Source organism: Oncorhynchus gorbuscha, linkage group LG13 (assembly GCF_021184085.1).
Source record: "Oncorhynchus gorbuscha isolate QuinsamMale2020 ecotype Even-year linkage group LG13, OgorEven_v1.0, whole genome shotgun sequence".
Classification (NCBI taxonomy): domain Eukaryota; kingdom Metazoa; phylum Chordata; class Actinopteri; order Salmoniformes; family Salmonidae; genus Oncorhynchus; species Oncorhynchus gorbuscha.
In genome coordinates this window covers 35,101,485-35,128,733 of record NC_060185.1, presented here as the reverse complement: position 1 = coordinate 35,128,733, position 27,249 = coordinate 35,101,485, and the positions used below count along the sequence as shown (strand labels likewise).

General features: G+C 44.1%; 1 protein-coding gene across 1 annotated transcript in view; it reads left to right on the top strand.

Annotated features, from left to right (window-relative positions):
* Positions 1-27,080, top strand: part of LOC123992788 (max-binding protein MNT-like) — a 31,246-nt gene extending 4,166 nt beyond the window's left edge. Inside the window, 6 exon segments of the mRNA XM_046294313.1 lie at positions 3,334-4,003; positions 4,461-4,502; positions 5,063-5,174; positions 21,030-21,120; positions 21,123-21,221; positions 23,926-27,080. Of these exon segments, the coding sequence (XP_046150269.1) occupies positions 3,334-4,003; positions 4,461-4,502; positions 5,063-5,174; positions 21,030-21,120; positions 21,123-21,221; positions 23,926-24,740 (1,829 nt within the window). The 3' untranslated portion in view covers positions 24,741-27,080.
* The last annotated feature ends 169 nt before the right edge of the window (positions 27,081-27,249 follow it).

Below are 27,249 nucleotides of genomic sequence, written 5' to 3'. Positions count from 1 at the left end.
GCCCTAACCCATCCAGTCCTTCTGGGGTTTGGCCCTAACCCATCCAGTCCTTCTGGGGTTTGGCCCTAACCCATCCAGTCCTTCTGGGGTTTGGCCCTAATCCCATCCAGTCCTTCTGGGGTTTGGCCCTGACCCATCCAGTCCTTCTGGGGTTTGGCCCTGACCCATCCAGTCCTTCTGGGGTTTGGCCCTAACCCATCCAGTCCTTCTGGGGTTTGGCCCTAACCCATCCAGTCCTTCTGGGGTTTGGCCCTAACCCATCCAGTCCTTCTGGGGTTTGGCCCTGACCCATCCAGTTCTTCTGGGGTTTGGCCCTGACCCATCCAGTTCTTCTGGGGTTTGGCCCTGACCCATCCAGTTCTTCTGGGGTTTGGCCCTGACCCATCCAGTCCTTCTGGGGTTTGGCCCTGACCCATCCAGTCCTTCTGGGGTTTGGCCCTGACCCATCCAGTCCTTCTGGGGTTTGGCCCTGACCCATCCAGTCCTTCTGGGGTTTGGCCCTGACCCATCCAGTCCTTCTGGGGTTTGGCCCTGACCCATCCAGTCCTTCTGGGGTTTGGCCCTGACCCATCCAGTCCTTCTGGGGTTTGGCCCTGACCCATCCAGTCCTTCTGGGGTTTTTATGGGTTGTTCTTGAATGTGGGAGAAGAGCACTTAATGGACTGAATCTTCTCAGGGCTGCTGAACTTTGAACTCTGACTGCACTTTGTCACTATTGAGTGTACCAGATAGGCCTGAGGTAGAGGTTAAACACTGATGACGGTGCTACAGTGTGCACTAATGAATACAACCCCGGGTTTTGTACATTTACATTTTTACTAACTTAAGTAGATCTAGTTCAGGTCAGTATAAATGCAAATAGTTTCTTTCTAGATAAGGAACAAACATACAAAGACCTCTTCTGATCAACAATTTACTATTGTTATAAAAGTCCAACAAATGTAGTTTCAGTTTGAGCCGCTCTGTTTAATCTTAGTAGGCAGTATGTAGAACATCATCAACTCTTCATATCTAAGACCGAGGAGGCTTTCAATGTCACTGTGACGATCTGGCCTCTGCTGTGCTGGGGAGAGTAGAGCTGTTGCTTCTTCCTATTGCCTGGCTCTGAGCAAAATATGACCAATGTCTGTGTTAACTGCAAAATCATGTTCCGTGTGTGCCTTGGCCTCTTTTGGAAGATGCACTGCCAGATAGCATTATTATGACAGACACACACACACACTGTTATTTATTCTTTGAGACTTTTCGCTTTTGTCGATATCTTCGTCTACATGCAGCTTCACCCTCCCTGTAATCAGGTAAATTACCACAGCTTGGGCCCAATCCACACACTGTTGTATGTCCTCAATTTATCCCACGCTTCTGAGAAGTTTCTCTGAACAACCCAATTGAATCAAGTCTCCCACTGAATTGGATATGGTGGTCTAAGGAAAGGGAACATTGTGTAGCTACCGTGCTGTAATGGCCATGTTTAGCTCGGATCTGCTCAACCTCTTATCGATGTAAAGGGTGGCTGTAAAGCTCTCTTGTCTGACGCGTTCTAACACCACTGTTACCATAGCAACTGGACAACCCCCTTCCCCCGCCCCCATAGTACCTACACATTGAAACGCATGCTGTTGGTGATTCTCCAATCCGATTGGATGAAGAGAGGAAAGGTCGTTGCTAGAACTCAGGGATTCAACCCCCCTCTCTTCCTTTGTCTCTCTGGCTTGTCCAGGTTGTCGTCTTTTCTCCCCCACTCTAAGACGAGAATGTGTTGAAGGAGCTAGGAAAACGCAATTGGAGCTCATTCTCAAGGACCGCACGTGGACCTAATGTTAAGAGCATCAGTATTGAAACGTTCCAACAAACAAGTTGCTTCCTAAATAAGTTCACGGAGCGTTTTACGCTTCAATTGTTCAATGTCTTCAATCTCAGTACTGCACTAACATCAACACAATGTGTTTGTTCAGTTTTCAGTCCTAACATTGGGTTACAGGGCTGAATAAAAGCTTTGTCTAATTGATTTGCTGCCACAATACATTTTCTGATGTGTTTCCAACCGCGTCCTGCAGCTCTCTCTCTCTGAGGGCTTTCAGTAGATGTGGAGATATCACACATGGAAGTTTCTCAGAAAAAACTATTCTGCTTCAGCTCAAGTTACAAATACTTCATTACAGTATTTAGGCCTACACATATTACAGTCGTTGGATATGGGTCCCCAGTAAGAAGATTAGTTTGGGGAATTACGGAAGCTTGCAATGTCCCAATAGAACATATCCCTTTTTACATGCCAGTATGACCTGGATGGGGCAAGAGGCATAAAACCTGCTTTTACTTGAACACACTGACCTTGGAATATACTCCACTTCCTCTTCAAAAAAAAATGTCTCGCACTGAGCTCAGCCCAGCTTTTACCATACATACACTGTCAGTCCTCCTGTCATACTGCAGACCTGTAAGTGTGTAAATCCACTCATAAAAAGAATAAACAGAATTAGAGTTTTGCCTTGTAGCCAGCCAGTGCCAACAAGAGCAACGTTGTATAAATATAGGACTTTGGCTGCCTCGGAAATGGCACCTATTCACTATATAGTGCACTACATTTGATCAGGGCCCACAGGATTCCCTCAAAGACGAGCTGCTTTAATATGTCAATTCTTCTAGTCTCAAGGTTCTGGCTGGCAAGGCATTGCGGCTGCATTATATGGCTCTTATAAGCTGGCAGAGGTCCAGGAGGCAGGATGAGGTCTGGCTGCAGGTCTGGTATGAATGTATGTCAGCATTGTAAAAGCCCTATTGAGGTGTCTGGCATCATATTTAAATTCAGAACATGCAACATAAGCTGTAAACATAGTGTGCTAGCTAGGTGAATGGATGGTAGACTGCTTCCTTCCAGCTACCCTAGTTTTCCTCCCCTGTTTTTGTTTATTGATTGTAGTATTCATTGGGAGTAAACCTGGCTGTCAAACTCACTAGATGGAGATTAGTCAAATGACGCTGAAAATGTTGTCAGACATGTTTCTGCTGGTACCTAACCTATGCTGCTTGACCTATTTGAAAACGATATTCTCTGGTCATCGCAGAGGTTAGATGTCATTGCTGTCAACCCAGTGGATGGTGAAGTCTATGTTACCAGAGCTAACCTAACTGCAGTCCCAGAGCTATGGAGGAGTTTCCTTTTTTTAGGTGGAGAAATGTTTTTGCACTTTTCAGATGTTCCTTTGTTGACGAAGCTAGTACAATCAAAATATTTATTGATAAATTGAATGAAATTCTGGTAATATTCTTGGCTCTTACGTTTGCTAACGTGCTCTAGCCTGTAACCATGCCTTCTTTCTCTCCCCACAGAGGAGAATGAGCTGAGGGAGAAGCTTCGCCTCCAGCTGTCTGACCACACCCACAGGCGCAATGATGTCACTTCCTACTCCCCCATCCAGATGAACCATGTGACCCGAGCAGAAGAGCCCTGCCCCCATTCGGAGCGCTTTACCGCCCCTGTCCCGCCCCCACTGCCACCCCCCCCCATGCCCATTACTGTCATCCCTATCCCCATGATGACCTCCAACCACACAGGTCTGCCCCCCACTGTCCCAACCCCCTCCTCCACCACCCTGTCACCCCAGGCCGGGGCAGCACCCTACCTGGCCTCCCCCAGGAGGGACCCTCACTCCCCAGGGCACGACCACCAGGGACAGGGTGCACTTTTGGCTCTCTCTCCTCAGGTGACGACAGACCACTCCCACCACTTGCCTTTGACCCAATCTGGCAACCACAAGCAGAATCGCCACCACCATCACCTTCCGCAGATGGTTTCCCCCCAATCTGGCAACCATAAACTGCTGCAGCAGCAGTCGCCCCAGCTGGTGCAGCCCTACCTTGGCTCCATCGTCTCAGCCCCCCAGCTGCATGCCTTACTTCCCCAGCCAGGGCCCCCCCAGACACCCCGTGGGGCCCAGACCAGCCCTTTTGGTGGCCGAGGCAGCCCCCCTGACCTGGACGGGAAGAAGAGGCCTGGAGGGTAAGTGGCCAATTTTGTTATTTATAGGAGAGATGGTTTGCACTTTGGTTAGAATTTTTTTTCTCCTTTTGCATTTTTAGTTTTCCTTTTGGGGGGGGGGCTATTTTGTAGCAAAGAGTGTGTGTAGATGTGATTGTAAGTCACATGTTGAGTGGTAAGGTAAAAACGGTATCAGAAATCACAAACCATGAAAAGTCACTACACTGAAGGATTTTTGGAAGAAATAACTCTTGGATTATGTACTCTATAATGAGTGTCCTGATTGGTCAATTGAGCGGTAATCAGATCCAATTAGCTGCCTGTGCATATTATACAGTATATTGTTAAAGTAAAGTAACAGAGATGATGGAGTACTTTTATATTTGTTGGTTGATTTGATTCTTGTTCAGTGAGTCTCGTCGTCTTGCCCATTCTGGACACCCAATCTTATAATGTGCTCCGATCTGTGCTTTTACAGGGCAGGGACAAGAGAAGTACATAACAAGCTTGAGAAAAACAGGTGGGTGCATCTCTCTCCCATGGTCACCTTTTATTAAACAGTGGATTGAGCTCTTTGCACAGGGCAGTTTAAGGTTATGGTGAGATTAGGTGTACACTATTATTGCCCACGTCTTTTTTCAACCGACTTGCTTGCTTACTTCTCTGTCCTGTTCTAAGAAAAAAAATATACTCCCATTTATTCACTAATGTCTAATCTATAGATATGGCATTTGTCAGACAATAATTGGTCATATCTTGGACTTTTTAATGGCTTTCAATATTCTGATTGTACTTCCCTGTACTGTAGTAGTAGGGTTATAATGGCCAAAAACAGGACCAAGCAGAGGAGTTGTTGCCTTACCCCTTCCTGTATCCTTTAACACAGACGTTTTACCAACGAGAACAGAAACCTGTTCAATATGTCTCATGTTAGTAGTAATTAGTTATTAGCCCTAAAGGGAAATTGGTTTGCAACATTTGTTTCTTTAAAGAAGCTGAATGTGTGAAATCAGACCTCATCCTCCCTCTCACTAAGACTTCTCTCTCTACCCTTCTTTCATCCCTCCATCCCTTACGCAGACGGGCTCACCTGAAGGAGTGCTTTGATACCCTGAAGAAAAACATCCCCAATGCAGATGAGAAGAAGACCTCTAACCTCAGTGTCCTGAGGAGCGCCCTCCGATATATACAGGTAAGCAAGCTAAAATAACTGCATGGTTGAGCAAAGGACTACGGTGGAATTTAGTTCGCTGTTGAATTAAGTGTGGATTTTCACTCTGCGTTTTCACCATTTGAATGTGTGGATTTTCACTCTGCATTTTCACCATTTGAATGTGTGAATTTTCACTCTGCGTTTTCACCATTTAAATGTGTGGATTTTCACTCTGCGTTTTCACCATTTGAATGTGTGGATTTTCACTCTGCGTTTTCACCATTTGAATGTGTGGATTTTCCAGTTTTCTAATGTTACTTGTTTCCCTGTCATTTTTGTGTCGTATCTCGTAGGCTTTGTTTGAAGAAAGTAGAGTGCAATGATTATTGGTTTCGACTATTTCAGCCACACCCATTCCTGACAGGTGTATAAAATAGAGCACACAGCCATGCACTCTCCATAGACAAACATTGGCAGTAGAATGGCTGAACTGAAGAGCTCAGTGACTTTCAACGTGGCACTGTCATAGGATGCCACCTTTCCAACAAGTCAATTTGTCAAATTTCTGCCCTACTAGAGCTGCCCCAGTCAACTGTAAGTGCTGTTATTGTGAAGTGGAAATGCCTAGGAGCAACAACGGCTCAGCCCCGAAGTGGTAGATTACACAAGCTCACAGAACGGGGCCGTTGTCTCATTTACGTGTAAAAATCGCCTGTCCTCGGTTGCAACACTCACTACTGAGTTTCAAACTGCCCCTGGAAGCAACTGTAACTCGGCTACTCAGGAACATTCACTGTCTTCTTGATAAGCAAATCCAGTGTGGTATGTGTATGCCAAGCATACACATACCATGAGGCAGTTGCTCATTGATCGGTTGTTGGCTTTGCATTTAGGCCAGGTATTTTTACAGTATTACTTCAGTGCCTTTTGTACATGTTATTCTGTATATTTTTGTTCTTTTCACGCTGTCATTTAGGTCACTATTTTGGAGTCACTACAATGTTGTTGATCCATCCTCCGTGTTCTCCCATCACAGCCATTGAACTCTAGCTGTTTTAAAATGACCAATGGCCTCATGGTGACATTCCTGAGCAGTTTCCTTCCTGTCCTGCAGCTCAGTTCAAAAGGACGACTGCATATTTGATGTGTCTGGGTGGTGTAATACATCATCCACAGCATAATTATTAACTTAACCTTGATAAAGATATATTTAATGCCCTTGATTTTGGAATGAGATATTCGACAAGCCGGTGTCCACATACTGTTGGTCATGTAATGTGCCTTTTTTTATGTGTGTGAATACTTGGAACAGATTTACTAAATTAAACTCACTTTTAGCAGAATGCCTAGTGATATTTGTAACCTACTTTTATGTCATTTTTCTTTTTCAGGTACAAACTTTTTACACAAACTAACCCCCCGCACGCGCCAACAGGGACGGTTTTGTCCCTGTTGCTGATCCTTGGTTCACTGTCTGGTGGTGTTGCTAGGAACCATCTGAGCATTGAACGTTTCTGTTGCTTCTTCATTGTAAAGTGAAGATTGCCTAACCCTTTGTCTCCTGCTGATTGTGTGTGAACTACTGTATGCCTGATCCACCACTCCTACAGGTGGCGACTTGTGTGGGAAAACTGTCTGGGACAAAATTGGTATAAACGGCAATTCATTTCAGATGAACTAAGATGATAACACTTATTATTTGTTTTAGTGCCAGTAGGTGATTGGAGCTGCTTTGTATGTCCTTAGGTCCTTGGTGTTCTTGGCATTGTCATTAGGTCTGGTCAGGTTAGTCCATGTGAGGACTGGGGAGGAAAGGGAGTTTCTAGTCTCTAGCAGAAGGCTAAACTGTTTGGATATGCACTTCTGCCTGGGGTTTAGGCAGACCAGAGTCTCCAAAATGTACTAAGACTTCATTAAAACCCCTTTTCAAAAAGTATTAAAGCTAATTTTTTATGTACACTTTTTATTTAGATTATTTTTATGTGATTAAAACCTTTTTAATAGACTTTTGTGGTTGAAAAGGAATGACTAAGTGGTTCAATGATGTGTAATACAGGCAGGTAGCATATCGAAAGCTATGTGCGAGCAGGGGACTGGTGTATAAAGGTCTTGAAAAAAACCTAATTGAACTTGGGAATGATGTGATGGAGTTCCTGTTGCTATGTTCGCCGTGTGTGTGTGCTTGTTCAAAATATATGCAGTACCAGTCAAAGGTTTTGACACACCTACTCATTCAAGTTTTTTTTTTATTTGTAATAGTTTCTACATTGTAGAATAATAGTGAAGACATCAAAACCTATGAAATAACACATGGAATCATGCAGGCACCAAAAAAGTGTTATACAAATCAAAATATATTTTAGATTCTTCAAAGCAGCCAGCCTTTGCCTTGATGACAGCTTTGCACATTTTTGGCATTCTCTCAACCAGCTTCAACTGGAAGGCTTTTCCAACAGTCTTGAAGGATTTCCCACATGCTGAGCACTTGTTGGCTGCTTTTCAATCACTCTGTGGTCCAACTCATCCCAAAGCAACCATCTCAATTGGGTTGAGGTCTGGTGATGATGGAGTCCAGGTCATCTGATGCAGCACTCCATCACTCTTCTTCTTGGTCAAATAGCCCTTACACAGTCTGGAGGTGTAATGTGTCATTGTCCTGTTAAAAAACAAATGGTAGTCCCACTAAGTGCAAAGCAGATGGCATGGCGTATCGCTGCAGGATGCTGTGGTAGCCATGCTGGTTAAGTGTGCCTTGAATTCTAAATAAATCAGACAGGGTCACCAGCAAAGCACCATCACACCACGACTTCATGCTTCACGGTGGGAACCACACGTGCAGGAGATCATCCATTCACCTGCTTCCGCGTCTCACAAAGACACAGCGGTTGGAACCAAAAAATCTAATTTGTACTTGTCAGACCAAAGGACAGATTTCCATCGTTCTAAATGTCCTTTGCTCGTGTTTCTTGGTCCAAGCAAGTCTCTTCTTATTATTGGTGTCCTTCAGTAGTGGTTTCTTTGTAGCAATTTCACATTGAATGCCTGACTCATGCAGTCTCCTCTGAACAATTGATGTTGAGATGTGACTGTTACTTGAACTCTGCAGCACAAATAAATGCTACAATCTGAATTTGGTAACTCTAATGAACTTATCCTCTGCAGCAGAGGTAACTCTGGGTCTTCCTTTCCTGTTGTGGAAAGCGCTTGATGGGTTTTGCGACTGCACTTGAAGAAACGTTCAAAGTTCTAAATTTTCCGCACTGACTGACCTTCATGTCTTAAAGTAATGGTGGACTGTCGTTCGTCTTTGCTTATTTGTGTTGTTCCTGCCATAATATGGACTTGGCCCTATTTGGTAAAATACCATCTTCTGTATACCACCCCTACCTTGATTGGCTCAAACGCATTAAGAAGCATAGAAATTCCACAAATTAACAAGGCACACCTGTTTTAATTTAAATGCATTCCAGATGACTACCTCATGAAGCTGGTTGAGAGAATGCCAAGAGTGTGCAGAGCTTTCATCAAGGTAAAGGGTGTCTACATTGAAGAATCTCAAATATAAAATATTAACACAGCAAAAAAATAAATGTCCTTTTTTTCAGGACCCTGCCTTTCAAAGATAATTCGTAAAAATCCAAATAACTTTAAGATCTTCATTGTAAAGGGTTTAAACACGGTTTCACATGCTTAATTAATGAACATGCACCTGTGGAAACGGTCGTTAAGACACTAACGGCTTACAGATGGTAGACAATGAAGGTCACAGTTATGAAAACTTAGGACACTAAAGAGGCCTTTCTACTGACTGAAAAACACCAAAAGAAAGATGCCCAGGGTCCCTGCGCATGAATGTGCCTTAGGCATGCTGCAAGGAGGTATGAGGACTGCAGATGTGGCCAGGGCAATAAATTGCAATGTCCGTACTGTGAGACGTCTAAGACAGCACTACAGGGAGACCGGATGAACAGCTGATCATCCTCACAGTGGCAGACCACGTGTAACAACACCTGCACAGGATCGGTACATCTGAACATCACACCTGTGGGACAGGTACAGGATGGCAACAACAGCTGCCCGAGTTACACCAGGAAAGCACAATCCCTCCATCAGTGCTCAGACTGTCCGCAGTAGGCTGAGAGAGGCTGGACTGAGGGCTTGTAAGGCCTGTTGTAAGGCAGGTCCTCACCAGACATCACCAGCAACAACGTCGCCTATGGGCACAAACCCACTGTCACTGGACCAGACAGGACTGGCAAAAAGTGCACTTCTCTGACGAGTCACGTTTTTGTCTCACCAGGGGTGATGGTCGGATACGCGATTTATCGTCGAAGGAACAAGCGTTACACCGAGGCCTGTACTCTGGAGCGGGATCGAGGTGGAGGATCCGTTATGGTCTGGGGCGGTGTGTCACAGCATCATCGGGCTGATCTTGTTGTCATTGCAGGCAATCTCAACGCTGTGCATTACAGGGAAGACATCCTCCTCCCTCATGGTATCCTTTCTGCAGGTTCATCCTGACATGACCCTCCAGCATGACAATGCCACCAGCCATACTGCTCGTTTTGTGCGTGATTTCCTGCAAGACAGGAATGTCAGCGTTCTGCCATGGCCAGCAAAGAGCCCGAATCTTAATCACATTGAGCACGTCTGGGACCTGTTGGATCGGAGGGTGAGGACTAGGGCCATTCTCCCCAGAAATGTCTGGGAACTTGGAGTTGCCTTGTTGGAAGAGTGGGGTAACATCTCACAGCAAGAACTGGCAAATGTGCTGCAGTCCATGAGGAGGAGATGCACTGCAGTAATTAATGCAGCTGGTGGCCACACCAGATACTGACTGTTACTTTTGTGCTTCTAGTTCTGACCGTGCAGTAATATCTAACAATTCCACAACAACTACCTTATACACACAAGTGTAAAGGAATGCATATGGATGAGTGATGGCTGTGCGGCGTAGGCAAGATGCAGTAGGTGGTATAGAGTACAGTATATACATGGGTATGTATGAGATGGGTATGTAAATATTATATAAAGTGTCATTGTTTAAAGTGACTAGAGTCTATGTTTGCAGCAGCCACTCGATGTTAGTGATGGCTGTTTACCAGTCTGATGGCCTTGAGATAGAAGCTGTTTTTCAGTCTCTCGGTCCCATCTTTGATGCACCTGTACTGACCTCGCCTTCTGGATGATAGCGGGGTGAACATGCAGTGCCTCGGGTGGTTGTTGTCCTTGATTTATCTTTTTGGCCTTCCTGTGACATCGGGTGGTGTTGGTGTCCTGGAGGGCAGGTAGTTTGCCCCCGGTGATGCTTTGTGCAGATCTCACAGTTTCACTGGTTGTGGGTGGAACTATTGCGATACCAGGTGGTGATACAGCCCGACAGGATGCTCTCAATTGTGCATCTGTAAAAGTTTGAGGGTTTTAAGTGTTAAGCCAAATTTCTTTAGCTTCCTGAGGTTGTTGAGGCACTGTTGCGCCGCCTTCACCACGCTGTCGGTGTGGAGGACCATTCGTGATGTGTATGCCGAGAAACTTAACTGGGGGGGGGGGGGGTGCTCCCGTTGCTGTTTCCTGAAGTCCATTATCATCTCCTTTGTTTTGTTGATGTTGAGTGAGGTTATTTTCCTGCCACCACACTACGAGGGCCCTCACCTCCTCCCTGGAGGCCTTCTCGTCGTTTGTTGGTAATCAAGCCTACTACTGTAGCATCGTCTGCTAACTTGATAATTGAGTTTGAGGTGTGCATGGCCAACGCGGTCATGGGTGAACAGGGAGTACAAGAGAGGGCTGAGAAGGCACCCTTCTCCACCAGTGGGGTGGAGATGTTGTTTCCTACCCTCGAAGTCCAGGACCCAGTTGCACAGGGTGGAACTTGTCTGTGGAACTTGTTCAGTTTGTTTCCATTGTTGAATCTTATGTTCATACAAATATTTACACATGTTAAGTTTGCTGAAAATGAAATGCAGTTGACAAGAGGACGTTTTTCTTTTTTTGTTGAGTTTATTTGGATTTAACACTTACTACATGATTCCATATGTGTGATTTAACACTTTGTTGTTGTTGTTACTACATGATTCCATATGTGTGATTTAACACTTTGTTGTTGTTGGTTACTACATGATTCCATATGTGTGATTTAACACTTTGTTGTTGTTGTTACTACATGATTCCATATGTGTGATTTAACACTTTGTTGTTGTTGGTTACTACATGATTCCATATGTGTGATTTAACACTTTGTTGTTGTTGGTTACTACATGATTCCATATGTGTGATTTAACACTTTGTTGTTGTTGTTGGTTACTACATGATTCCATATGTGTGATTTAACACTTTGTTGTTGTTGTTGGTTACTACATGATTCCATATGTGTGATTTAACACTTTGTTGTTGTTGTTGGTTACTACATGATTCCATATGTGTGATTTAACACTTTGTTGTTGGTTACTACATGATTCCATATGTGTGATTTAACACTTTGTTGTTGGTTACTACATGATTCCATATGTGTGATTTAACACTTTGTTGTTGTTGGTTACTACATGATTCCATATGTGTGATTTAACACTTTGTTGTTGTTGGTTACTACATGATTCCATATGTGTGATTTAACACTTTGTTGTTGTTGGTTACTACATGATTCCATATGTGTGATTTAACACTGTTGTTGTTGGTTACTACATGATTCCATATGTGTGATTTTCATACTTTTTGTTGTTGGTTACTACATGATTCCATATGTGTGATTTTACACTTTGTTGTTGGTTACTACATGATTCCATATGTGTGATTTAACACTTTGTTGTTGGTTACTACATGATTCCATATGTGTGATTTTCATACTTTTTGTTGTTGGTTACTACATGATTCCATATGTGTGATTTTCACACTTTTTGTTGTTGGTTACTACATGATTCCATATGTGTGATTTTCATACTTTTTGTTGTTGGTTACTACATGATTCCATATGTGTGATTTTCATACTTTTTGTTGTTGGTTACTACATGATTCCATATGTGTGATTTTCATACTTTTTGTTGTTGGTTACTACATGATTCCATATGTGTGATTTTCATACTTTTTGTTGTTGGTTACTACATGATTCCATATGTGTGATTTTCATACTTTTTGTTGTTGGTTACTACATGATTCCATATGTGTGATTTTCATACTTTTTGTTGTTGGTTACTACATGATTCCATATGTGTGATTTTCATACTTTTTGTTGTTGGTTACTACATGATTCCATATGTGTGATTTTCACTTTTTGTTGTTGGTTACTATGATTCCATATGTGTGATTTTCATACTTTTTGTTGTTGGTTACTACATGATTCCATATGTGTGATTTTCATACTTTTTGTTGTTGGTTACTACATGATTCCATATGTGTGATTTTCATACTTTTTGTTGTTGGTTACTACATGATTCCATATGTGTGATTTTCATACTTTTTGTTGTTGGTTACTACATGATTCCATATGTGTGATTTTCATACTTTTTGTTGTTGGTTACTACATGATTCCATATGTGTGATTTTCATACTTTTTGTTGTTGGTTACTACATGATTCCATATGTGTGATTTTCATACTTTTTGTTGTTGGTTACTACATGATTCCATATGTGTGATTTTCATACTTTTGATGTCTTCACTATTATTCTACAATTTTAGAATATAGTAAAAATAAAGAAAAACCATATGAGTAGGTGTGTCTAAACTTATGACTGGTACTGTACACACACACACACCTATCCTCTGCTGGTGAGAATCTGATCCTGTGTGTGACAGCGGTGGGGTTTTACTCCCTGGGAGGCAGGGTTAGGAGCGCGGGAAACTAGGGCAATGTGGGTCCACAGATCTCATGTCACCCAATCTCCCTCCTCCCCCTGCCTCCCTCTCTAGTGTGTCGTGCTCGACTAGCAGACTGACCCAGCACCCCCACCCCTTCTCGACAGCCAAGCTGGATTTAGGGTGTATTTAAAGCACATGTACCGGCCGGGAAACAAACAACTACAGACATTTTCCACTCGTGATATATTTGCACTGCAGGGCAGTCTCCATTTTTAGCCGTAGGAATTTAGCGTGAGTTTATTTAGTGAAGAGGGAAGTCAGAATTTGTTTTTTTGGATGGGGGAGATTTGAGTTTATTTCCAGCTTAAATATGGCATGTTTGCTGGACCGAAAAACTGGTTAAAATGTTTGAATGACTTTAATTACTTTTGAAGTTATAAGTATGTGACACAGGCCAGAATGTGTGTAGTTGCTTCATGTTTCCAGTGCTACAACACACCCACATTCTCTGGTCTTCCCTTTATTCATCCGTTTACTGTAAGTGGCTCCTTCTCAGTACACGTATCTATGGACGTCAGACTGAGACCAGGGTTTCCTGATAGACGAGCTGAGTACACACACTAGCCTATTGCGGGCCTCTCTTCTTGGTAACAGTTGAGTTGTAGAAGTCGTGCTGAGTCACGCAGTTCTCTTCCCTAATTGTTATTGGTTGAGCTCCAATAGTGGTGGGTTGGGGGAGAGCGAGGGAGGGGTGAGAAGAAAAGGAGATGGATGGGTGTTTAAAAGTGCAGCGTGTGATCGCTGTCGTTCAGACATGGACAGTACGGTGCAGGACAGACACGATTCCAGACTGCACGCGCCTCTCTCCCCGCATGCTCCTTCCTGATCCCCTCTCTTCAACCTTTTTTGTTATTTAGGCTATTGGCAGCATAGCGGCAGTATAGTCTGAAAATGTGACCAATGAGGACCAGACCAGAGAGGTTGAATAAGAGGATTTGGGCAAAGGATTACTTTTCATTTGATACATCTTTCGGCAGTGATGCTGGCAGCCCTGTGTGTCACCTTTTGTTGAACAACATGGCCTCCTGGGTAGGAGTTCTGATCTACGATCAGTTTAGCCTTTTGGATCATAATGAATGACTTATTTTAGTCAGAAGGGACTTGATCCTAGATCAGCACTCCTACTAGGATACACTTTATGAATACAGACTCTTATCTTCAGGCCGGGTGTCTTATCAGAGCATGTCTCTTGTTTTGCACTGAGGTTAGTGTCACTGTGAGGCTACTTCTCGCCAACAGCCACTCTGCTGAGAAGTCAAGTCACACTTCTGTTTCATTTCTTCCTCCTTTCATAGAAGTGACTGAGAGTGAGTAAGCTAGCGAGACCAAACTGAACGAGGAACTTGAATATAACGCTGCCTGCCTGCATCACGTGTTCGTGGGATTCTTGTGGTATCTAAACCAACACTGGTGTAATGTTTCAAAGATTGCTGCTTGCAAGCATTACTTCCGTATGCTTCTTGGTTTGATGTTTTTCTCAATACTTTATCCTACAGTAGATTGTTGTCCTATGTGTTACGCTATATTTTTAGATTTTACGACTGTCTAACGTGGGATGTGTTTCTCTATCTGACCTAATTGCTGCTGTCGTGTGTGTGTGTGTGTGTGTGTGTGTGTGTGTGGGAGAGAGAGAGCGGCTTTGTACTCTCTGCTGCGCCATGGCTGGGACTCTTAAACGCTAACGTGCTCAGCACTGGGGCTCCTCCCTCTTCTTTCATCCCTCCCTCCATCCTGCCTCACTCTGCTCACAGGGCCACATGAGCAGAGAGCACATGGCTAGCCAGAGCTATATGATGTCACCCCGTGATGGGCCCTCCTCTTCGCCCCGCCCACAGCTACAGCCACAGCTCAGTGCTAGAGCTAGCTAGCTCCTCTCCTGGAACTGCCTGGGAGGGAGGCTTAGCCACTAACTGAAGGGAAAGAGGGAGGGTGAAAAGGGAGCGTAAACACCAGGCTCGTTTTAACCAGCCTATTAGATTTCACTGGCGGCAGAACGACTCTGATGGAACCTGTTTGGGATGCAGAAGAGCTGTGTGTTGGAGGGCAAATGTGCTTTTCCATGTGGTGGGGAAGCTGCTCATGTCTGCTACAAATCATATAAATGTAATACAGTCATTGATTTAGCAAATATGTTTTTAAGAGTAGCTCATGTTTTGAGTTTGTCACAGGCAGAGATTTTAACCTAGTTAAAATCCAATTCTTTGACTCAACGATTTCAGTTGACATTTTTCTAATTAATTCAGTCTAAAGGAGAAATAACTGTTCTGTTTAGAGGAAATCACAGGATTTGAAGTGTTAGTGTTTGTAAGGATTTACGTCATCAAAAGAAGTCTCTATAATACTGAAGTGGGTCACCTAGTTGGTCATTTCTGATTCTGAAAGACACGTCCTTTTAAAGCAGCACCAGATCCCATCACATATTATCGGGACGGACAGACGGCGTGTTTTGGGGATTGTGTTTTTGGCTCAGCCCCCCCCCCCCCCCGTGAGGGTGTGAGCTTTGACCCGAGCTGCAATAGTGAACTATTACTTCCACTGGTCCTCATTGAGGTTTGTGTGTTTGTTTGTTCCTTGCTCCTATTCCTTCTGTAAGTGGTTTAACACAGAGGGGAATTAACCCTGGCTGAACATTAATGCTATTTACTAGGACCTGGAGGAGCCTGGGAATGAACTCGGGGCACTTTGGAAATGCTTTGTTGGTGTTGATTTAGTCTCCGATGAGGCTACATGTTGAGGTAATGTTGGCAGGTACTCAAGGCAGACTTAGGTGTGTCCCCCAAATGACACCTTATTCCCTATATAGTACACTACTTTTGACCAGAGCTACTATGGGACCTGGTCAAAAGTATTCCCTGGTAGTCCTGTGTGGCTCAGTTGGTAGCAATGTGCTTGCAACGCCAAGGGTCGCGGGTTCGATTTCCCCCTGGGGTCACCTATACGAAAATGTATGCACATATGACTAAGTCACTTTGGATAAAAGCGTCTTCTAAATGGCATATTCTATTCGTGCACTATATAGGGAATAGAGGGCCATTTGGGATTGAGCATTCAATATCTTCTGTTTTGAAGCATTGTTATTGCAGTGTTGAAACCACATCTTGGTCAGGTCTGAGCCATCAATTTTCAAGAGCAACAGAATTTTTCTGCTCTTTTCAGTTTTACAAATAGGTACTGTTCCTTTACCCAAGCTGTCACAGCAATTGTACATGTTGTGTCATTTCCTCCAGCTCTGTCTGTATAAAGTACATTTTGACTCACAGGTTGCATATAACGGATGTTAGAGAAGTGTGTTTCCAGTTCAGTTCCACACAGCTGGTAATTACCACTCCATCCCCTGCCAACCGCTGAGGAGGTGAGAAGAGGGCACAGTTGCTGTCTGTAATGTTTGTATTGTTCATGGTGCTCTCATTCTAGCAAAGATTGATAAGGATTTTGATAGTGTCCTTTCGTCATCAGCAACTCTTCCTCATAGTGACTGACAACACTGCAGCAAGGTCTGGAACACTACGACTGTTTAACTCATTACATGGCAAGAACTCTCAAATTAGGCCACTTACCACCCAGTTTGAACACCGATGCACGCACACAGCGCTTGCGCACACACACCCGAAAGTAGGGATTTTCCACTAAAACGCGACTCCTTTGTTGTTTTTGCCTAGAGCCACTTGACGTTTTCTATTCCGACTTGGGATCTAGAGAGAAGACAACACACAGGTTTACGGTTACTGATGATCACAACAAACGCTAGTGAAAAGACCGTTGTCCCCCAGGCTAATTACCAAGCACCGTGCACTGAAGGAGTAGTTTGTCTGCAATGTGGTTGGCTGGCTGCCTGCTGCTCACGCTATCTAGCTTAGGCTAGCCTAGCGCAATCTGTCTCCACTGTGCTGCAAAAGTGATTCAGTGAGTACAGCCTGGCTGCTCCCTCCTCCCCCGCTACTCTCCCTCCCCCTCGGTCTCCTCTCTCTGCGGGGCCATGTGCTCAGCACCCGCATTGCATGTCATGCCGCCTGAGCTGTGTTTACACACACACACACACACACACACACACACACACACACACACACACACACACACACAGCACAGCACAGTGAAACCTGCTCTACTTTCTTTCACAAAAACAGATCTAAACGAGGCCCCACTACTCCTCGAAGGAAAGGCGGGGGGAAGGGAGGGAGTCATGTTTGTCACGTGCAAATGAAACAAAAGCTAATTGTAACCTCATCTCCGTTTCTCCCCCTCTTCCCTTGTCGTAGCTGCAGAGCTCTTTTTCCGTGTTTCTAAGGATGGTAGGGACTTATAGTGCTTTCGGAAAGTATTCAGACCCCTTCTCTCTCACTCACACAGTACCAGTCAAAAGTTTGGACACCTACTCATTCCAGGGTTTTTCTTTGTTTGGACTATTTTCTACATTGTTCTACAACTATGAAATAACACATATGGAATCATGTAGTGACCAAAAATGGGTTAACCAAACAAATAACAATATATTTGAGATATTTCAAAGTTGCCACCCTCTGTCTTGATGGTAGCGTTGCATACACTTGGCATTGTCTCAATCAGCTTCACCTGGAATGTGTTTACAACAGTCACCAGCAAAGCAACCACACACATTCATACCTCCTCTTCCATGCTTCACGGTGGGAAACACACATGCAGAGATCATCCATTCACCTACTCTGTGTCTCAAAGACACGGCGGTTGGAACCAAAAATCTCAAATTTGGACTCCGCATGCCAATGGACAGATTTGGGGAGACCTGACAATAGCTGTGCAGCAACGCTTCCCATCCAACCAGACAAGAACTTGAGAGGATCTGCAGAGAAGAATGGGAGAAACTCCCCAAACTAAGGTGTGCCAAGCTTGTAGCGTCATATCGAAACAGACTCTAGGCTGTAATCGCTGCCAAAGGTGCTTCAATAGAGTACTGAGTAAAGGGTCTGAGTACTTATGTAAATGTGATATTTCATTTTTTTAATACACTTTCAAAAATGTCTAATCCAGTTTTTTTTCTTTTTCTTTATGGTGTATTGTGTCTAGATTGAGGGGGGAAAACATCCATTTCATCCATTTTAGAATAAGGCTGTAACGTAACAAAATTTGGAAAAAGTCTAAGTGGTCTGAATATTTTCCGAATGCACTGTAGTAGTATGTGGATCAGTACAGGCTGATGCTGAAGAGGTGCGTCATGCTTTCTCTGGTTTCTTGTCATGTGTTCTGTAGTATCCATCTGCTGTTCTTGGCCTGCTTCAGGTACACTGTTCTTAGCTTGTCTCACCCTAGCTGTTGCTGTGTGTTCTCTGTTCTTGAAGGGGGACTGGGGCAGATATCCTTTCTTGTGTCGACTACGGTTCTAGGTGGTAGTGGTACAGCTTACCTTGCAGAGTGTTTTGACTTTCTCCAAGGACAGTATTGAACAGCCAAGTGCATACGAATGGCAACTACAGCTAGTATAGCAAGCAGATGGAGGTGTATTAATGGCTAGAAGCAGCTAGCTACTAGATTGTGTAGTGACAGGGGTTGGGCCATAGTGGGTGTTGGTGTTTGTAGAGCAGTGAGTAGTACATACAGCATCTTTATCGCAGGTGCTCACTGTCTCTCTGTCTGTATGAGTCATAGCACTAGGCCCAGAATTCCACCGTGTGTTCATGAGCATGCTTGCAAAAGACATGCCCCCACACTCTCATATGACTGTCTCCGTGTTACAGCGTTGGCTTTATGACTGCGTTCTACAACCGTTTTTAAAAAACCTTGTTGTAGCATTGTTTATTTGGTCGCTGATGTATGTTTCTGATGCCTTTTTAATATTCTACCACTGTACAACTGACGCACTGGGACAATGTGCTGCTTATCACCTGACATGTTGCCATGGAAACAAATGGCGGTTTTCAGCTGTTGCCGTGACAACGAAACGAGGGGGGCGGTCTGATTGGAGCAGAGTGCTGTCATTATTCATATAGTTATGTTGGTGGTGAAGACCACCCAGACTGGCTGGGGTCTGTCTAGGACCATAGGTGACTCACCACCAGCCAGTCAGGGGAGTCTGCAGCAGTACTCCTTCTACTGGACTGATAGAGCCTATAACAACACCAGACTGGCTGTCTTAATCGTTTTAACTCTACCCTCTAACTCTACATTTAAATCAAGACCGAATGAAAGATCTGGTCTTCTTTATCTTTAGTCTGCACAACAGTCTCATCTCATTATATATTCACACACACACACACACACACACACACACACACACACACACACACACACACACACACACACACACACACACACACACCTCCTTTCTGCCTTCCGAGGTAAGGAGCAGTTCACACATGTAGATTTAGACAGGTCATAGGGTTTGGGTTGTGTTTCAGTGTGAGGGGCCTGGGTTTGTGTGAGTGACAGCACAGCATCTTATCTGATCCTGGTTGAAGGTATACTGGTATACTTCCATACTGAAAAGCAATTGTACAAATGTATTTGTACCTAGTCTCTCATACACAGCTACATTATACACAGATACAGGAAGTCCAGGTCTGTGAGCACACAGCTTTATGGCTCTGAGTCAGATGAGTCCAGCCTTGTTAGCCTTGTCAGGATTCTAGTCTTCTTAGTTTCGTCCTGATTGGTTAGTCGTGATTCCAATGGTCTTCTGAAGCTAGTCGATTGGGCAATACCCACTGGAGGAGGGGGAATGAAACTCTATGTCTTTGTCTCTCATAAAGTCAATGTAAAGGTTTCCTGTCCTGGCAGACTTCATCATGGTGTTCTTCCTAGTTGTTTTCAGTCTCCCAGGCAGACTGACAGTATAATCTCTCTGTCCCGGCTGCTCTCCCTCCGTACAGACCTGCCCCGCCCACTACAGCCTGTTTTGTCAGGCCTTTGTCAGCTGACCAGGAAATGATAAACTGGGTCAGAGAGCCACTGCCCAGCACCTCTCTCTTTCTGTACTCCTTCCCTCTATCCAGGTCTCTCTGTGTCTGTTCTTCCTTTCACACAGTCATGCTGCCTGCCCGGTCATGGTGTAGGTTAATGTCTGTTGCTTCTGCTCGTCCAGTCAAAGGAAGCAACAGACATGGAAATGGCTCTCCCAAGACTTTATTTTAGACTGCTGTCAGTCCTATGAAATGGTCTTGATTAATGCTTCCAGAGTAGTAAATGAGTGTCCATGTGGTTTAGAAATAACATTTTGTTGTGACTAGCAAGCTGAGCAAAGAGGATAATGGGAGGGGCCCACATAAGGAGGCATACCCAAGCAGTCTCTAAGAGGATGTTGATGCTTGCGTCCAACAGTAGTACTACACTCAGAGTACTAGTTAAGTGTTCCCAGAGGGGATTGTCCTTTGCTCCTCTGGAATCCTGCTCAGCCTACCGTGGAAGTGAAGAAGAGGCAGCAATGACCTTCTGAAGAAACATTATCTATCGGCTGTTGTAAACACTCAGGATGTGGCCGTGGTGTCGTTTTGACAGTAATATAACATTTGACATGTTTCTGTCCAGGGAGAGAGAAGGATCTCTTGGTCAGTGTGTGTGTATAGCCCCGTCGCTGTCTCAACATTGACAGATGAAGTAGAGACCATGGGGTCAGGAAATCGTGTTGGTGTTATTGTTGGTTGTGTGATGTACTGACACAGAAAAGGAAGTGACCAGCATAACGAATACACTAAGGGATTAGAAGAGAGATGTTTTGTGCATGTGGTCCCGCGGCTGTTGCTAAAACACACGTCTGGATAGCAGCTTTTACTTTACATGAACGCAAATGGGGAGGTTTATGACATTGGTATGTATGATTTTAATTATGATCGGGTAAACTCAATGTACACATTTATTTATTTATTTTTAACTAGGCAAGTCCGTTAAGAACAAAAAAAACAATGACAGCCTATTACTGGTTCTATTGAAGAACTTGTGTGAAACTTCAGTTCAAAGTTTTATTATAATCAAATTGCAGAATGCAGGCTCTCTCTGAAATATAATTGATTGCCCCATTTATAAATGGGTGTGTTCAAACTGTACTGAGCACTTTTCTGTCCCTCTGTGTCTTACAGACGTTGAAGCGCAAGGAGAAGGAGTACGAGCATGAGATGGAGAGACTGGCGCGGGAGAAAATCGCTACTCAGCAGCGATTGGCTGAGCTGAAAACGAGCTGAGCCAATGGATGAATGTCATGGAGATAGACCGTGTTCTCAGACAGACGGTTCAACCAGAAGACGACCAGGCTTCTACCTCTACTGCCTCAGGTACGCTCAATCAATCGGTTCAACCAAGCAATCAAATTCATTAAGAAAACCGTCTTGCTTATAAATAGATCTATGGACACACAGATCAAAATGGTTTGCATTGAAAGAGAACCCTGATTCTCACCGACACAGGAGTAGGTCTCTTTTGCCTGTGTGATGCAGGATGTGAATTCTGACACCACTTGAAGCTGGGATGTCCCTAGTATTTAATTTGCTCTTCCGACTGTCCAGAAACTCCTTGCTGAACCCTACATCACAGCCACTAACAACGCATATGCCTGGAATCCTTACATCATAGTGCAGCAGGAGAGAGGGGGTTTGTCGCAGTAGCGATCCGAGATCGATTTAGAGCCAGTAATCAAAAATAATTTTAAATAGATTTCAAACCATTTTTGTCATGTATGGACACGATTTTAATATGAGATGAAAGGCGAGTTCAGGAAGCCAAACTAGAGCTCTGTGAAGTTTACAGCGATGGGGGCAGACGTTTTGCTCGAGACCGTTAGAAAATAAGTACTTTACAGTTAAGGTGAAATCTTATAGTTTTTATAATTAGAATATACTATTTGTAGAAAGCACAAGTAATTTCAAGCCTTATTCAAACATTTTTTTTTGATGAAATGGGAAATAAACCCAGCGACAACAAAAAAAAGTCCCTTTTTAAGGACCCTGTCTTTCAAAGATAATTTGTGAAAATCCAAATAACTTCACAGATCTTTATTGTAAAGGGTTTAAACACTGTTTCCCATGCTTGTTCAATGAACCATAAACAATTAATGAACATGCACCTATGGAACGGTCGTTAAGACACGAACAGCTTACAGACGGTAAGCAATTAATGTCACAGTTATGAAAACTTAGGAGGCCTTTCTACTGACTCTGAAAAACACCAAAAGAAAGATGCCCAGGGTCCCTGCTCAACTGTGTGAATGTGCCTTAGGCATGCTGCAAGAAGGCATGAGGACTGCAGATGTGGCCAGGGCAATAAATTGCCCTATAAATAAATAATAAATAAAATGCCTAAGACGGCGCTACAGGGAGACAGGATGGACAGCTGATCGTCCTCGCAGTGGCAGACTACGTGTGACAACACCTGTACAGGATCGGTACAGCCGAACATCACACCTGCGGGATAGGTATAGCATGGTAACAACAACAGACCGAGTTACACCAGGAACGCACAATCCCTCCATCAGTGCTCAGAATGTCCGCAATAGGCTGAGAGAGGCTGGACTGAGGGCTTGTAGGCCTGTTGTAAAGGCAGGTACTCACCAGACATCACCGGCAACAACATCGCCTATGGGCACAAACCCACCTTCGCTGGACCAGTCAGGACTGGAAAAAAGTGCTCTTCACTGACAAGTCACAGTTTTATCTGATGGTCGGATTCGTGTTTATCATCAAAGGAATGAGCGTTACACTTGAAGCGGGATCGAGGTGGAGGGTCCGTCATGGTCTGGGGCAGTGCGTCACAGCATCATCGGACTGAGCTTGTCATTGCAGGCAATCTCAACGCTATGCGTTACAGTGAAGACCTCCTCCCTCATATGGTACCCTTCCTGCAGGCTCATCCTGACATGACCCTCCAGCGTGACAATGCCACCACGCACAGAATGAGCTGTATGGCTGATTTCTTGAAAGACAGGAATGTCAGTGTTCTGCCATGGCCAGTGAAGAGCCCGGATCTCAATCCCATGTGAGCACGTCTGGGACCTGTTGGATCGGAGGTTGAGGACTAGGGCCATTCCCCCCAGAAATGTCCGGGAACTTGCAGGTGCCTTGGTGGAAGAGTGGGGAAACATGTCACAGCAAGAACTGGCAAATGTGCTGCAGTCCATGAGGAGGAGATGCACTGCAGCACTTAATGCAGCTGGGGGCCACCAGATACTAACTGTTACTTTTGATTTTGACCCCCCCTTTGTTCAGGGACACATTATTCCATTTCTGTTAGTCACATGTCTGTGGAACCTGTTCAGTTTGTCTGTTGAATCTTGTTATGTTCATACAAAATGTGTAAATATAAGTTTGCTGAAAATAAACTCAGTTGACAGTGAGAGGATTTATATTTTTTTTGCTGAGTTTACATTTATTTTCATATTTGTACTTAAACTTCTTCAAAAGTGATTTTATACCTCAGCAATATATAAAAACAATGACCAGAAAGGTGAGATTTGAACCTTTCTTGGCGTATGCAGCATTACTAGTTATTGTTTATGGCCCACCTGATAAATAATTACCTTTGGGGATGATGTAGATCACATTTAACTGGTTTAAGATATAAGGGGGATCACAGCTATATAGTTCTATATTGGACCCTATAATTATAATCATTATAAAATTGTATACCATTTGAGGTTCTTGACAATTGCAATGAATTACTTGGAAAAAGTCCTTGAATTTGACTTGCCGGTGTCTGTATAAACCCTGTTTTAAAGGTTGTATAGTCCTAAACCTAGGTTGTTGTATAGGTGGAGTTATGGGCCAATTTGCACATTCACTTTCATTCCTAAGTACACATGTAGAACTTCATGAAAATCCTTGTTATTTTTGTTTCAAACCATTTTGAAATGTTGATCCCAATGTCACACTTTATAGAAAGACCAAACGACACTAGTTCCTACACAGTGTTTTTAATGTACAAAGCGGTCATATCTGTGACGTTATCAAGCGTAAAGTTAATGTATTCTTTCTGTCTGTCACACAGAGGGTGAAGACATCATGGATGACGACATGGATGAGGAGAATGTTCCGGCAGCCTTACCCACCGTGCCTCAACAAGCCATGCAACCCGAGTTGTACAAGACTGTGACCACCACTCCCATAACCCCCACCACCTCCATCCTCACCCAACACATCTCCAGCCAACACAAGGCCCAAACGTACCCCCACCCGCTGTCACCCCTGGCTGTCTCAGCTACATTCTCCACCCCAGCATCCAACATCACCACCACCCCTATCCAGGCACTCCTATCGCCTCACACACACATCGTAACCTCCCCTAGCACCCTCTTCCCGGCTCACACACACATGGTGACTGCCCACGCTCATACTCACATGGTAAAGGCCCCCAGCCTCCAGCCCACAGTCATTGCCCACGCCTCGGCTTCCCACGCCTCTGTCATCCAGGCCGTCAACCACGTCATCCAGGCTTCATCTGGAGGAGCCAAGCACATCACCCATCTAGCTCCCTCCTCCTCAGCCCCCATGCAGCTGGCCCCAGGTCACCACCACCAGCCCATCGGAGACATCCCTATCCACCCTGTTACCCACCTGGGCCAGCACCATCTACCCACCATCTACCCCCAGTCCGTGGCTGTCACCCAGCCAGCCATGGTGGGCCACATCACCCATACTCTCGCCCAGGTCAATGGTACTGCCCCCAGCCAGGGCACAACCACCATCATGGGAAAGCAGACGGCAGTTGGTGCCCAGGTGGTGACACATCACCAACAGCTGCTGAACCCTGTAACTATGGTGACCTTGCCTTCATTCCCCGTTAGCACTCTGAAGCTAGCCTGATCTCTGAACCAGGCCAGAGCCATCCTGAAGCTAGCCTGAGAACCAAGCTACATGAACAGGCCACACCCACCCTGAGGTGGTCAGAGTCAGGCTGAAGTCGGAGACAGACCTCCAGATCTGGAGAACATCGGCCTCAGAGCAGACCAGCCGGACAGGAACCAGCCCAGACTCCGAGCCCAGGGCGACTGAAGCAGGCCCAGAGTGAGGCTGGCACCAGGACTACTGTACTGACAAACAAATGTAAAAGCCTTCCTACTGGACGCAAGTCCTCATATTCACTGATGATTCTCAAACTGCATTATTAACTAACCTGATGCATTACAGCTGTCAATAAGAAGTAACTCAGAACATTCCAAAAAGAAACTATAAAAATGTACAATTTTTTAAATATATCTTTATAATGGTTATGAGAGGTGAAAGACAGCCAATGTTGTTGTTGTTGGGCAGAGTATGATGTCCAGGATGGTAATGTTGATAGTGTGATATTGTATAGGATGCAGTGAAGAGAATCACATGGAGACATTATCTGTCTGGCCCTCCTCTGTGTTCATATCTACAGTAGCTAATAGTGAGAGACATCCAATGTCCAAGGCAGTCAGACCTGCATATTTTCATTCAGGACCGGTTTTTATATTTCTGGTACAGGGTCACGTATTCCACAGCCAAGAGTATTTACAAACCACACTGCTAATGACTGTGGTTGTGCCACTATTTGCTATTATGAAAGCACCAAGGTTTTAAATTTAACTGAAGTCTACCACAGAGGCCAGGGCCTGTATTCACAAATCACCTGAATAGTTGTGCTGATCTAGGATCTGCCCGTATAATCTCATTATGATTTTAGTCTAAATTGATACTAGATAAGCACTCCTACTCTGAGACACTTTGTGGATATGGGCCTTGATGTGACCAGAAGGCAAAGCATCCAATTTCAGACCGCTGAATCGGGGTCAGAGAGACTGGCTCTCTGGCTGTGTGATTGGTAGGTGTTGGCACGTCAGCGTCAGCATGGGATGTGTGCGTGTGTGTGTGTGTGTGTGCGCGAACAACTAAGCGCCATAAAGGAGCACATTGAGGACATAATTGCTGGGACCTCCCCTTCCCACTACCCAGGCACATGGCTGTGAAGTGAAACCTAAAACACGGCCTGGCCGTTCTTCTCCCACTGCAGCGCTGTCATATTACTGCATGTTCCACAGGCTCCCCCTGCTGGTGGTAAACTACAACGGCATGTAAAATAGTCATTGACTGTACTAGTTTGTAATAACATATATTGTGTGTGTGGCCCAAGCAGGAATCAAACCCAAATGCTGGCATTACCAGTTCCACCATGCACATCTGAAGCAGGTGATGTAAGTATAACTGTGAGGACTTTTCACAAAACTGAACAACCACTCAGTTTAGCACAGGAGTAAAACTACAATACTCAAGTGGCTACATATTACCACGATTTATATATATTTTTTACTAATGGCAGAGCAGGAGCCATAGCAGGCACAATCACTGTAAATAGTTCCTAGAGTATCTATGTATGTGTAATAAAGTAGCTATATAGTGAGGCATATCTTGTTTGTGTTGCAGCAGTGATCTTGTTTAAGTCCTTTGGCAGTGTCACGGTAGACCATTGAAGTGAATGTGGCAGTTTGGGGTTAAACTGCATGGTCAGGCAGTCACCTACGACATTTTATCCTCTTTTTTTCTACTAACCATATGAATTATCTGGTATATCAATTCTTATCTAGATTCTCGTGTTGGCCGTCCACTGCACTATTACACGACCTGTGTAGCTGAGATTCAACTTTTAACTTCTAGCACTTTGATATGCTACTTAATAACCCCAATTAAAGCAAAACTGGTTTACAACTGTACATAGCACTCGCAAAGACAGCACCTGACTGTGTTCCTCTTCACTTAATCTGAATGGTTTTGTGTCTGGCTTTGGGAGGAAGAATGGACATGGTAGTCATAACATTTAAAAATATATATTTGATCAATCTTTGTGTGGAATGGAACAGTATGTATGTATGTACACATTCAATAATGGTTTTAGTGTATTTTAAAGATTTGCCTGTTTTTGCATGTGGATTGGTGATTTTGGTTCATATGTAGATTTTTATGCCAGCTGTTCTGAGACCATGTACAGTACTGTATACCACGGGAGAGCTTTCAGAGCCATTTCCACAACCTTTGTTTTCCCTATGGAGAAAGTGGAAGTTCTATATTGCCTGTACATTTTGGGCTGTGTTTAGATTTAATTGTCCATTATGTAAAAAGAGAAATCATTTAAAAGCATAAGTGGAAAATGCTGAAGATACTTAATAAATCTTATTACATTTATAACTTCTTGCTTTGGGCAATTTATTTGATCTAAATCTTTAGGGTGTGTAGGTTCGCTTAGCAACACTATCGCAATACAAAGTAGGACTAGAAAATGGCTAGAATGGAGAAACAAGATGTTACTTCCTTTATTGTATTACAATTCATTGCATCCTTTCTCTTCCTCAATGAC